At 48.8% G+C, this 14,248-nt stretch overlaps 1 protein-coding gene across 1 annotated transcript in view; it reads left to right on the top strand.

Annotated features, from left to right (window-relative positions):
* Srrm4 (serine/arginine repetitive matrix 4) overlaps nucleotides 1-8,888 on the top strand; it is a 157,214-nt gene extending 148,326 nt beyond the window's left edge. The window contains exons 11-13 of the mRNA XM_021163443.3: nucleotides 836-946; nucleotides 1,614-1,748; nucleotides 3,350-8,888. Of these exons, the coding sequence (XP_021019102.1) occupies nucleotides 836-946; nucleotides 1,614-1,748; nucleotides 3,350-3,650 (547 nt within the window). The 3' untranslated portion in view covers nucleotides 3,651-8,888. The remainder of the gene's footprint in view (nucleotides 1-835; nucleotides 947-1,613; nucleotides 1,749-3,349) is intronic.
* The last annotated feature ends 5,360 nt before the right edge of the window (nucleotides 8,889-14,248 follow it).

Raw genomic sequence — 14,248 nt, 5'->3', positions numbered from 1 at the left:
CCCTTCCTCCACAGTGTTCCCTGAGAGTGGGACCATCAGCTGTGAGAGAGGTAGAGCATAGGTAGAGCGAGTTCTGCTCTCCTTCAGTTACCCAGAGACCTCTGTTCTTACCACAGTTTCAGCACACCCTGCTTCCAATCATTTTCTTTCTTATTGAATGGGGGAGGGAGGGGCAAATGTTTATCCTCTCTTCTTAGGGCAAGCATTGTCCCTGCAGCTCTCTGACATGTGAGAGTGACTAGCACCACTGCCTATTCTTGTGAACCATTAGGAGTGATGGCTGGCACACAAACAGTTCAATGATGGTAGATCTGATCACAAGAAGGCTACTTAGTAACGGGCAAGTAGTCCATACAGCATGGATACTCTGCACAAAGAAACAATCTATTTCCTAGACAGGGTGAAATGGAACACTATGCTAAGCTAACCATGCTCCTCCAAATGATCTGAAATGTAAAACTTGGGAATTACTTGTTTCTAGAATTTTCCATATATATATATATATATATATATATATATATATATATATATATATATATTTCTGTGGCTTCATGAATGGTTTGGGATATCACACAGATAAAAACAACAATAACAACCAAAAAAAAAAAAAACTGGCCAGGACAATAGCATTCACTAAATAACAGGGTGTTGTCCATATTATTATTATCAATTACTCTAAAAAGGAGGAGATTTCATTCTCTGATTAAGGGACAGGTTCCTTTAAAGAGTGCCACCTAGTGCGCTCTAGGTGCACAGAGCCTTAGCCGATGGCACAACCCTCACACACAGGTCTGCAGGCTGCAGGCTCCTTAGGCAGCTCTTCGGTCTTCCCCAGGTCCTACTCTCGATCTCCCAGCTATTCGTCCAAGTCTGGCAAGAGGAGCCCACCTAGCAGAAGCTCCAGGTCTCGTCGAAGTCCCAGCTACTCTCGCTACAGCCCCAGCAGGTATCACCCCATCCCCTAGGGCGAATCCACCCCCACCCCCACCCCCCACCCCCACCCCCACCCCCCACCCCCGCCCAACTCTCACCCCCACCCCCACCCGCCCGGCGCATTCCTACTCCAGCCCCTGAGCCACATCCCTTAGACCTTACCTAGAAGTACCCAGTATCCCAAGCCTTAACCCAGCAAAGGTAGGGACAGGAATTCTTGCAATCCTTTTTTTTTTTTCAAACGTAAGTGGCAACAAGGCCTCAATACGCCCTTTATTCTACTGTCCTTACACATCTGGGTGCTCGGTTTCCTTCCTTGACTTGCTGCATCCTCTTGCCCCTGTATTCACAGCCCTGATTCTTGCCCACCCCAGTGCCTTCTGATATGTTCCTCCTTACCCACTAGTATTTGTGCCTCTGTCAAGGGGTGCGCACAGGCATGCGCGCACGCACCCACCCACGCACAGAGGCCGCCACTCTGCCTCATGCCCAGCTCATCCCATGGTGCTCACGGAAGCAGATTCTTCCCAGAGTGTGTCATCTTCCCGCCCCTGACAAAGCCTAGCCTCAGTGAACACAGCTAAGAGTCTCACACAGCACGCACCCGTAGAAAAGCCAGCCCAGCCCTAGTTACCTAGTAACACCCACGGCCCCTCGTGCCCGCTGCTACACCCCTTCAGGGAACGGGACCTAAAGTATGGTGAGAAAGAACCACAGCCCCGAGAACGTGCGCGCAGGAGGCGACGGTCCTACTCGCCCATGAGGAAGCGCCGGAGAGACTCCCCAAGCCACCTGGAGGCTCGGAGGATAACCAGGTGAGAGAACCAAGAGCAGGACATTGCCTGCTTCCAACCTTCTCCCCATATGGACAATGGCGCTGACTAAATCTTCTTTTGCTTCCCTGAAACTGGGGGATGGGGGGGGCTCCAGAATAGCCCTTCCAGCAGCCCCTAAAATGATGGCATTTGTTTCAAAGCCTTCCCTAGTGTGGAATCTTACCAAGCTTCCAATCTGCTAGGCCTGCAGTGGGGCAGGGACCTGGATAGCATGTGGACGGAGTGAGCTTGTCCTGGAGACTGCAGAGAAGACAATAGGCCAATAGGAGGACCAGTGTGTAGCCTAGGGGGTGTTTGTTCCCACAGGGCAGGGCACTGGCCCAGTAGTACAGCCTGACCTGGGTGGAGATAGTCCTATACCCTACAATGCTCAGATGCCAACTTAAAATTAAACTATTCGTGATCACACCCTTAATCAAGTTCAGAGAATGCAAGTAATGTTACCAGGATATCCAAAGGCTTAAATGGAGCTGTGGTGAATTCCTGGGGGCACCTAGAGCCTTTTCTACTCCTAAGGCTGTTTCTCACCCACAAAACAAGGCCTCACTCCCCAAGAGTGTCACGTGGAGGAGATGAAAGGGAACGAGAAGAGGTGACCTCGCTTTGTAAATTTAAACTCGGGACACACTGTGTCCTATCATTATTGACTCAGTGGTCAGAAGAGGTGGAAGTGTGACCTGTGACAGCTAAGGTCTCTGAGGGGAAGCGCTGTTGGCAGAGAGAGGGCAAAGGCTGTGAAAGAAATTGAATTTCTCGGGCTTTGAAACCTGGGAGAATGATTAGAAAGGCTGGATATTGCCCGCCCCCCCCAAATAGGTTATCTTTCTAGCCATCTCCACTCATCCCAGAGACCAGCAGGAATCCTGGAAGCAACATTGTATCCTTCCTGAAGAGGACCAGGAGGCAGAATAAGGACAGTGGGCCCAGAGTGATGGATGGGCCTGGTCAAACAACCAACAGGGCTCTCTTCCCTGCATCTAGGCATCCATGAGTCTCTTGGCCGCTAGTTACCCATGCTGCTTGGCTAACTGATCATGGATGTAGTTCATTTTCTTAAAATCAGTGCGTTCTTTTTCACAGCACCCTACAAACACACACACACACACAAAATGAACTTATTTTTAAAAAGAAACTATATACTACAGTATATGGAAAAGCAGTCTCTTCTGCCTAGAAACAAGAACCTACTGGAATAGACAGTTCTAGTAAAAGTGAAAATAGTGAAACAAAACTTCAATCAAAGTCTCAACGCAGACACTGTTGCTAACTGGGAACTCTGAGCCCCAAGCCTGATTTGTTGATTTTTTTTTAATGACATTATCACTTTTTCAGGATAGACTAGCACTAGAATAGCCTTTTCTTTGGTCTCAGAACTACCAGGGGGGTGGGGGATGGGGGAAGAGGTGGAGTATGTTGTTTTGTTGGTGGGTTGTTTTTGTTTGTTTTTGTTTTTGTTTTGTCTGGTTTGCATTTTCTCACTAAGAGACTGGGGGATAGAAGGATATTGTTTTCCCTGAAACAGCACTGGGGCTCCCGGAGAGCAGATTAAACCTCACGCTTCCTATCTCTGGTCTCTACAGTGCCCGCAAACGCCCCATCCCCTACTACCGACCCAGCCCCTCCTCGTCCAGCAGCCTCAGCAGCGCCTCCTCCTGGTACAGCAGTAGCAGCAGCAGCAGTAGCAGCCGCTCTGCCAGCCGCAGTTACTCCCGGAGCCGGAGTCCCAGTCGGAGCCACAGCAGCCGGAGCCAGACCCGGAGCAGGACGCGGACCAGCCGCAGCTCCAGTTCTCGCAGCCTCAGCCTGGGCTCCCGGAGCCGCAGTCGGAACCGGAGCCTGAGCTACAGCTCGGCAGAAAGCTATGCCAGCACGAGGCGCTAAGCGAAGGCCCTCCGTCGAGGCAGCTGCCCACCGGGAGGACCCCTCTGTACTCTGCAGTCTCCTTTTACTACCTGCCCTTCAGACCATCTTCCGGGTGACAGATACGGAATGCTCCTGGTTCCTGTCCTTTATGCTTTCCTGGGAAGGTGGCATGGGATATAGGGACTTCTATTCCTTTGCCAAGCTGCTAGGAGCCTCTCTACCAGCGCCATCCTGGGGCTCACCGGGGTTAGATGGAGAAAGCCACCTGTGGAAAGCTATAATCCATGACTCAAAAGTTTGGGCCTGGCCAAGACATGTGGAGACGGCTCTGTTCCACTCACCCACTGCTCACAGTATATCTCCTAAAGGCCAGGGTTAATCCGTTCCCCCTGCCCACCTCACACCCCGCCCTTGCCCACTAATTCTGTCTTATGGCTGCACAGTTTGGAACCAGTGTTGGGAAAAAGAAGAGAGCAAGAGTGGTTGAAATTCAAGATAAGAGCTCTGAGCTTTTATCTCCATCTCCTGGGTCCAGACAGGAGCAGGGGCAGGTGGATGTTAGTGTCATTGACGGTAGGGTTCAGGGAAAATTGGAAATGAGCTCGCTATAGCTGCAAAGAGTCAGGTCATCTGCCCTCCTAGTATGTCAGCATGGTCAGGGAAGGGAATCCAGCAGGTTCCAACTCTGTGGTGGCCCTTACACGGGGCCCTGTGACACCCCAGGGACAATAAGGTGACAGTGGAACAGTCAGCATACCTTGGACAGCAGCCCTACTTCCCAAATTTGCCTCATCCCTGGGAGCTGGCACAAATTTGATTCCACGGGACCATCTGCTGAGCATTCTCAATGCTGTGGCCAGCAGCCAGTCCCCAGCGCCATCCAGTCTGCCCTTGCCCTCCAGTTGGCGCCTGCCAGCCCCCTCCACAGTGCCCAGTCTGCCACACTCTGGATTCTACCCAGGGGCAGCCTGGCACCTGCTGCCCTACATGAAGACCACTCTCCTTGCCTCTCAGGAATTTTGCAAAGACAGAGCACGGCATTGTAAATCAGTGTTGTTGGGGGAAAGACTCAGATACAGAGAGCCTGTGACAAAGGGACTCAAATGGTCCCTGTCTCGGGCTCCTGCTAGCTTCTGAGTTTGCTGTCAGTTTAGAGAAGCCCAATCAAATTAGGGAAGTACCACACTTCAGAAGAGTATAGAAGTACCCTCCTGCCCAGGGCTGACCAGCAAGGGTAAGCTGCCCTCTGATATATATAAATGCCACTAGCTGCTTTGTCTGCAGAAGATATTGGGAACAGGCAGGCAAAAGAGATGCTCCTTAAAATAAACTCATGGGCATCCCCCTCACCAGCTGCCTGGCTTTCCTGAGCCTTGTGGGTATCAAGTTTGTGATGACAACAGTTGAGCAGAGCCAGAGCACATGGAGAAAGAGCTTCTCTCCGGGCTTTGAATAGTTGCAAGGACAGACAGCGTTACTTAGCCTTTTTGCCTCAAGGAAAACATCTGGAGGTGAAGTGGGGGCGGGATTCCCATTATTCAAGCAGTGATCTTCCCCCATGCCAAGCTTTCCCAATCTATCGTGGTGCCCGGGGGTTCAGTGAGCACCAGGGAAGTCCTTCATCCATCAGGAGAGGGGGAGTATCAATGGCCACATCATGGCTTCTGGCCCAGATGGAAACTCCACCCACCAAAACTCATGGATACCTATGCTGATGCCACCACGGGAGGCCGGAGAGCAGGTGTCTGGCACAGGAGTAGGCGCCCTGGGAGGGCATGTGCAGCAGCTGTAAATAACCCTCGTCCCCACCCAGGATGCCAACCAAGCCAACCGAGCCTCATCTTTTTCATGGAGACAAAGGCTTCCAGGAGCCACCAAACCCTCCTCTGCAGGACAGCTTATGAAGGCAGGAGAGCCTGTCCGGAAAACACAGACTATCTTCATTCAAACCACTCTAGGGGACCATTTTGCCTGGGGCTCCTAGCCAACTTTTTTATTTATTAGATTTATTTATTTTTATTTATTTATTATTTATGTGATGAGCTCTCTCTCCTCACCGTTAGGGGTATTTAATTATTTATTTATGTATTTATTCAGAGAGATTGTGTACCTTGATATGTGGTCATTTGTGTATTTGGTGGGACCTTCTAAATTATTTGTGTATCTTTTTTTTTTAATCCTGTTGCTATAGCTGCAGTGGAAGCCGAAGGCCAGAGGCATCTTGGTCTTTTTCATGAATGCTCTAAGCCCCGAATATCCTGGGACTGTCCGAGAAGTGTACTAGTCCCAATGCTTGTTATTCAGCTTGATGCCAGTGAGGTTTGGGCCTGTGCCTCAACCCCATGTGCATGTACTGCACCGTTTTCACAGAGATATCAGAAAGATGAAGTCAGCCACAAAGATCTCGTGATCCTCAATTCAGGGCTGGAGCCCAACATTAACATGTAAAGCTACACAAATTTAAAAGAGCTATGAAGGACTCCTTGAATGGCTGCCCAAAGTCAGAAGTGCCATGTCTTGGCCAAACAGCCCGCCTCCAGTGGCCTCCAAGATAGAGCTGTTCCCTTGTGGTTGCGGGACCACATGGGTAGGGATAGTTTAATACTAGCACAGCTCTTGGAGACAAGGTATCATTCTGATGAAACAAAGTATCATTCTGATGATGTTTGATGCTGGCACATCGGGAGAGAAAAGATAGGAATGGGCTAACCCAGGGAAGACATTGTGCTCATCTCGATGTCAGCAAAAGGGATCCACTCCTTCCTATGAGCAAACCTAGTCTGTTTCATGTATGTCACCCCTACCCGCTTCTCCTTCACTCCTAGCTTTTGAGATCAGAACGTGTCCCTGCTTTGCCCGAGACAGACAAACACTGTTCTGAGAAGAGGGCACGGGCCATCCTGGGGCAAACCCACAACCCAAATCGAACATCCTTTTGCTGTGATCAGCAGCTGTTGCATTAGGGATGGCACAAAGCTACTTCTGAAACTAAAAAATAAAAGGCAGATGGAGGGACAGCCAGATGCCCCCCCCAAAAAAAAAGGTCACTTCTAAGCTCATGCTGGGATCTAAGACCCCGAGACCTTTCTCGGTCTTGCCTTCCTAACCAACTGGCAGGGACTTTCGGCCCACTGGCTACAGAGAACTCTTGCCCTTTCAGAAGTCATTCTCTGCTTCCTTGCGGGTGCCAGGTTGCCTGGTCCAGTTGTGGATTCACCAGCACATCCCTGGCTCTTCCCACCAATGTGGTTTGTCATGCTTTAATCCAAGCTAGGGGATATTCTTCCCTGGGGAACAGTTTTCAGAAGGCTGTTTAGATACCTCTAAGGCTAGGATACACTGCTCTTCTGCTTCTCCCTCCCCTTCCTCCTCTTCCTCTTCCCCTCCTCCTCCATTTCTCTCCCCCTCCTCCTCAATCTTTCTCCCCTCCTCCTGCCTATTCTCCCTCCTCTTCCTCCTTCTCTCCCCCTCCTCTCCTCCCTCCTCCTTCATCTCTCACCCCCCATTCCCTTTCTCCTCTATACTGCTTCTCTTTCCAAGCAAACATAGAACTCTTTCTGGGACAATAATAACCTTGGTTAAGTAGAACCATTACACTCAGGTGTATCTACTCACTGTACCCTCATTCCTTTCTGCTTTTAGGGAATAAAACCCCCTGAAAGTGGGTTGCAGCTGTGTTTGGACAGTGGCTAGCACTCTGTGTCGCATAGGCTCTTCAGGGTGATGGCTTAGTTCAGCCACCAACATCCAAAATGGGTAGAGTGTCTAGCCGGAGGTTTAGCTACACATTGCCAAAGCCCCTTGACCTCCTGCTGCAGGCATGCTCTACAGGAGTGAAATGGGGCTAATTGTTACTTTGCTGTAGGCCAGTGTTCCCACCTAGTGAGGTGGAGTAGTTGACAGATAATTCCAGGCATTGGCCTGATGCCTGAGAGAGTCAACAAACACAATAGGTGTCCCAGAGACTCGGGGAGGAGAATTATCTTGAAATGCTGCAAGAAGGTTCCTATTCTTGAGACAAAACTAAAAATAGCATCTGAACTCCTACGAGAACACAAAGTAACCCCTAGTTGCCAGCAAAGCCCATTCACGTCCACCCAGTCCACCCATGGTGGAACCCAGTCCAGGTTCTCCTTGAGACCTCCTTGGAGTGTGACTCAGCTGTTCAGGAGCAGAACAAAAGGGAGATGTTGAAAAGGAATTTGGGCCTCAGTCCCAGAGAACCTCCATCCCTGCGTTCCTCCCATCCAGTCTCTTTCCCAAAAGGGTTTAAAGAAATACAGATTTGGGATGCTACCAAAGGTTGAAGAAGAAAGCAGTGAGTTTTGTCTTTCTCGAGGCTGACTTCCAACATTGGGGTTTTGTTGTTTGTTTTAGTTTGTTTGGTTGTTTTTTGTTTGTTGTTTTGTTTTGTGCTGCATTTTTCTTTTCCTGAGGTGCTGAGGGTGGAACCCAAGACCTCATGCACATTAGGCAGAGATTCTAGCGAAAGCATCACGCCCTCAGACCTGGGCTAGAGTCCCCCTCCTTTCATCCTCTTCTGCGTACATTCTGAACAGTCTTCTCACAGGTGTCTGTGTCCCACCCTGGTTTTCCCTCTGCTGAGTAGAAAATTTTATTTGGTGATATGTGTATGACATATGCCCCCTTCCGCTGGCCAGCCCACCAGAGACACTCTGGCCAAACACAACACCATCGGACAACACTTTAAAGAATGCTATGCCTTCTCTGTTCGTTCTGTACCGATGAGCCAATGACAGTGACATCATGGTCACCATCCCTCTGTCCTTATTTTTTATTTCTGTTTGTGTATTTGGGTTTTTGTTGTTGTTGTTGTTTTAGCTTTTTGTTTTGTTTCATTATTCATCTGTTTTGATTTTGTGGTTTTGTTCTTTTCTTTTTTTGGCGGTTGTCAGTTTTGCACTGTAAATACTATGATGTGAGTCTGACCTCAGAACATGGCTTACTTAATAACTTATTATTTCCTATTTATTGAGTGGTATTGAAAAGTGAGGGGGACCAGCCCTCCTGCTGGGTTGTTATTGAAAACCCACCCATCTCTCAGCTCTGGGTGCTGCTGTCTGTGGTGGGGGAATTATCACCCAGGTAATGAGTGCTAGACTTACCAGCCAAATTGGAATCGCAGAAACAGAGGCTTCTGTCATACAAATTAAGTCCAAATGGATCTAAAGCACTAGGGAAAAAAAAAAAAACCTCATTTAGATGGAACTTAATTGAGGAACTCAAATGCCTGTACTCGAACCAACTTCTATTAAAAAATCACAACTGAAACACAGAGAGAGAATCCTTTTTCCCTGGCTACATGAAATTATGTCTGTGTATTAACAAGCTGAAACAAAGAGAAAGCAGCGATGGGATTCTTTTGTGGTTCTCTTTGGGGATAAAAGGAGTGGGTCTTGGGTCTCAGTCTTGTCTTAGAAACCCAATGGACTTGGCTGGTGTGTTCTGGGGAGGGCATGGGAGAGAGCTCTGCTCTGGAGCAGTGAACTCCATCCTGGTGGATATCATGGATATACCATGTTGTAGTAATGTTTAATCCCAACCTGAGGTTTCCACCCCACCTTACACCATTTAGTTCCCGGATAAAAGACACACATCATCTTTATATTTACAATAAGCCATAAGCAGCTCAAGAGATGGGCAGATATGTACTCTCTATGCTGTTAGAATTGATAACCTCTTATCGATAACCCCGAGTTATCACTTACTATGTTTTATCTGGGCTGCTCTTAACTCCAATCAGCCAGCCCTCAGGGCCATGTTTTCTCGACTCCTCAACCACGGCAGCTTCTCCTCCCTCCTCCTGCACCTTCTTCTTCTCCACTGTGGTTCTCCCCCATCCCAAGCCCAAGAGAAACCTCAACCCCACCTATGTCTGTTCTGCCCAGCTATTGGCTGTTGGCATCTTTATTTGCCAACCAGAAATAACTCGGGGTGGGGGTGGGCAGGGTCACAGGTCTAAGTGCAGACGCTCAGTCTTGTGGTCCCACGCTTAACATTAAAATAGACAGCAAGGCTGATGGCCATCAACCAAGGAAGCAAGCAAAAGGATGGGGGCTTGGAATTTCCTGCAGGGCAAAGTAGGAATTAGCTGGGACGTGGGATGCACCAAGGTTATGAAAATCACAGAGACTAACTCCAACGCTTTTTCATCCAATTTAAACTCTCCAAGTTCAGTCTCCCTCAAGTCCTGCTGGGGGAACACAAAGTGGCTCTGCCCTGTCCTGACTCTAATCATGGTCCATTGTTAGACTGCTTCTTCTACAACTATTCTGATGAGCTGGTGACAAAGGTCCTAATGGCTACTTTTCAGTTGGGAGGAGCTGAGGCCCATGGAAAGGGACTGTCATTCCTAGCTCTTAGAACTGGCATCTGCCTGACTCCGTGTCCCTTGTCCCTTGGTGGAACCTTTCTAGGGGGACCTAAGCAGTGAGCACTCCACACTGTGTCTCTTTTCTCCAAGGCTAAGCTATTTCCTCCAGTGGCCATTGGCCAAGGACCTAGCTGATTCTGCCCCCCAACACACACACCTCAAAACCATTTCTTTACATGAGGGGCTGGGATTCCCACCTGGAAAATCCCAAAGCAGAACACTTTCAACTCCCCCTTGCTCAGCCTGACCATGCAGCAGCTGCCCAGAATGACTTCCCTCTCTAGTGACACATACTGTGCCCTCCAGCATCCTGGGAGCCTGTCTCAGCATTACAGTGACCACAGCTCACCATCACCTTCCCAAGGGTTTCCAGGTTTTCAGCCTGTAGGATCCACACCTCTGTTCTCGTTAAAGTCCATGCTAAGGTGTTCTCATACATGGCCCAGTGTCTTCTGTGTATGGGATGTTCAGAGGAGGAAGACAGGGTATTTGAGAGCTCTTATGACCTACCTGCTGTGTGTCACACATAGATCCATATGGGTCAGCGCATTTGTTGAATTTCCCAAACAGATCTGTAACCATTTGGGTAATTTTTTACTTTTGTGTAAGTGTGTGTGTGTGTGTGTGTGTGTTCACACACATGCAGAGGCCAAAGGATAACTTCAGGTGTCATTCCTTCAGGTGCTGTCCAACTGCTTTTTTTTTGAGACAGAGTATCTCACCAGCCCGATGGCCAGTGTGCCTCCAGAATTAGCCTGTCTCTGCCTCCCGCAATGCTAAGGTTACATGTGGGGGACACCATGCCCAGCCTTTTTACATGGAGAACACATTTATGAAGAAATTTATCAATTGCGTCATCTACCCCACCTGGGTTTTGGATGCCCATGTGCCCAGATGGTAGTAGCTTCTATGCATTTCCTCAGAAATCCCAGTCAAAACCATCTATCTCACTGTGCAGCCTTATCATAGCCTTCACCGCAGTCCCAACATTAGATTTGCTTCCTAACAGAAACTGAAGCTTAGGAAAACAAAGCCACTCGCCCAAGAGCCAGAGTCTCCAGAGTCAAGGACAGAATTCAAGCAAACTGACTCAGAACTTCAGGTTGTCAGCTGCTCTCTATAGCTCCGGAGTTTGTACATATCTAACCTCTTCCTTCATGGTCTGACAAAGACTTTAGATCCTAAACCTCTAGGACAATTCTACTCTTCTCTGTGTGGCACTGGACAAGGGTGGCACCTGTAGGTGACTAGTTTGCTGACCTGTAGAGTAGGTTAGCAGCAGCGACCTCCTTGGGCTTCTATGGGAACAAAATGAGATAGTCAGTTCCTTCAATACACCAAAGTAGGGATAGCATTCAGTTAACGATAATGAGCAAAATTGTCATTTCCAGTACTGAGTCTGAAGTGTGATAGCGGGAGTCAGGGGTCAGCCTAATGGAGCCATCTTGGAACTCAGGGGTTTTCTGGGAATGTTCCCAGGGCAAAATTTAACATCTCTTCCCCTCCGGGACAGGTTTAAAGCCCTCACGGAATAGGCAGGCGTCGGTGGGGTTAGCTCTGGGGATAGGGAGAGCACAATAAACACATTTCCAGGCAAGAATCTCAGGCCAACACTGTCACAGCCTTCAGTTCTCAAGAGGACCTGCTTTTCAGGCTGAAAGTCTTATATTTAAAATGTTCATAGCATCATGTTTTTTAAGTATTATGTGAGTCACTATTACTACTACTACACACACACTCACACACACAGTCACACACACCCAGCCACACATAGTCACACACATAAACACAGTATCTCTCACACACAGTCACACACATACAGAATCTCACACACACACAGACACACAGGCACACACACACAGAGTCACACACTCACATACACAGTCATACACACTTATACACCAAGTCACACACTTATACAGTCACACACACATATACACAATCACACACAGTCACACACATAAACACAGTCTCACATACACAGTCACACACATAAGCACAGTCTCTCTCACACACAGTCACATGTATAAACACAGTCTCTCTCACACACAGAGTAACACACAAAGTCACACTCACATACATAGTCACACACACTCATACACAAAGTCACACATATGTATACATACACAGTCACACACAAACATACACAATCACACACAGTCTCTCTCTCTCTCTCTCTCTCTCTCTCTCTCACACACACACACACACACACACACACAGAGTCACACACACAGAAAACCAGTTATTCTCATCACTCATCCTATCTCTTGTCCAATAAAAACCCACCTTGGGAATCCTGAGGGTGGGGTAACCTGCCTTGGGTAAGTCTGTGGCTGCCTGCCCCCGGTCATCACCACCCCCAACCCCCACCCCCATGCAAACTGATTTCATTCTTCCTAAATAGGTTGGTTGTGAAGCTGTACCCAATGTCCTCTTCTGGCATTTTATAGTGACTAAGACCCATCGATGACTTAACAGTCACATGCCCTTTGCCCACACTGACACATCACTTTTAGAGTGCACCATTTGACAGAAGATACGGTTGAGGCTCCAGGGGCAAGCTCACCTAGCTAGTGGGCATCTGGGTCCAGATCTGAGAGTTCTAGGAGCATTTCTTAAACACCCCCTTTTTTTTAATCCCCGAGTTCGTGAAATCCATCCATGCAGAGCTAGCCTACCCCCCCCCATGGCTCCAATTAGATGATATGTCAGAAATTGTGTCTTTTAGGAGGCTGTCCCTGTGACTAATGTCACCACTCTCTGTGACTCATGGACAGGCCTTCACCTTTGTTTCTTCCGCTCAGACTCCCGGTTACTGGGAATCCGCGTGTTTCTTTATCTAGCGATTGGTCTGGGCAGGTGCCCCACCCCCGCACCCCTTATCCCTCCATCCCCCCTAGTCCCAGCTGTCCTGGCTGCTTCTCAGATGCCTTCCTTCCTTACCAGATTGGCAGCTGCCCAAGTGTGGAGCTGAGGCAGCTCACCTCCAACACTCCCGCTTCTGGTGATCTGGAGATACGTGCAGCCTCTCTGCTGGGTCCAATCAATGAAACAATTCAGGACGTGGGAGGGATGTTGGGAAACAGAACTTCCCAGGAGATGGAACCCAGACTCCGGCCTGTAGCGCTTATAGTTTGAGCATTTAAGCAAGTCACATCCTTAGGATCCAGTTAGCTGTTTTACCTATTAAGAGGGGTAGGAAATTGCTTTGAACTGTTAGCCCGCCCCTACAATATGTGTGTTCAAAGCCGGGCAGTGGTGGCACACACCTTTAATCCCAGCACTTGGGAGGCAGAGGCAGGTGGATTTCTGAGTTCGAGGCCAGCCTGGTCTACAGAGTGAGTTCCAGGACAGCCAGGGCTACACAGAGAAACCCTATCTCAAAAAACCAAAAAAGAAAAAAAAAAAAGTGTGTTCGAGGGAGAATGTCAGGCACTGGTGCTTCTAAAAATCTCCCCAGGCTATTTCAGTATGAAGTCAGGGTGGAAAACCACTGAAGAAGATGGTACCCACAACACTACCCAGAGCTGATCGATGTTCTAAGGTGAACATAAAGCCAACACTAAGATCAGACAGCATCTCCGCAGTGCCAATCAAGGGCCAGGCAGGTGTCTGGGAGCTCCACCTATGTCAACATAAATTATCTACATATTCATCTCCACAACGTCCGCAGGACATAGACGCCATAGCATCAATTTCAGAGTTGTAGAAACCGGACACAAATGGTTGCTGTAGGTCTCACTGGTAGTAAGTGACACTGCAGAGGGGTGGGGGTGGGGCTGTGTTGGGGAGAGGAATAAGGCAGAGTAACTATACCTTGGAGGGTCAAGCAAGATGTCACAGAGCTGAGGAAGAGGGCAGGTGCTGGATAAGACCAAGAACAGAAATGAAGTTTGGGGGAGGAACCATAGGGAAGTCGTGTGCGCGTGGGGGTAGGGCAGTGATTATGTCTGCCTGAAGTTAGCTCCCCACACCCACCTCCTGTCCCCACCCCTACCTCCCTTGGTGCGGTTGGTTTTGTTTTTGTTTTTACCTCAGTACTTACTGCTAACCTGTAATTACTTCTCTTGTTTTGTGCCCATCTCTGAGGGCAGGAGCCATCTCTGCCTCGTTCATTCCTGTAGGGACACTCTGCCTGGTAGGCAGCTGACTATCAAGTGATTGGATCTGCCAAAGGCTTCCAGCTCTGTTCCCTCCCAAAGCCTGTTCATTTTGAAGCATG

The sequence above is a fragment of the Mus caroli genome, unplaced genomic scaffold, assembly GCF_978045245.1.
Source record: "Mus caroli unplaced genomic scaffold, Mus_caroli_1 scaffold_4, whole genome shotgun sequence".
Classification (NCBI taxonomy): domain Eukaryota; kingdom Metazoa; phylum Chordata; class Mammalia; order Rodentia; family Muridae; genus Mus; species Mus caroli.
The sequence above is the reverse complement of the archived record's forward strand: the minus strand, read 5'-3'. Positions and strand labels throughout refer to the sequence as shown.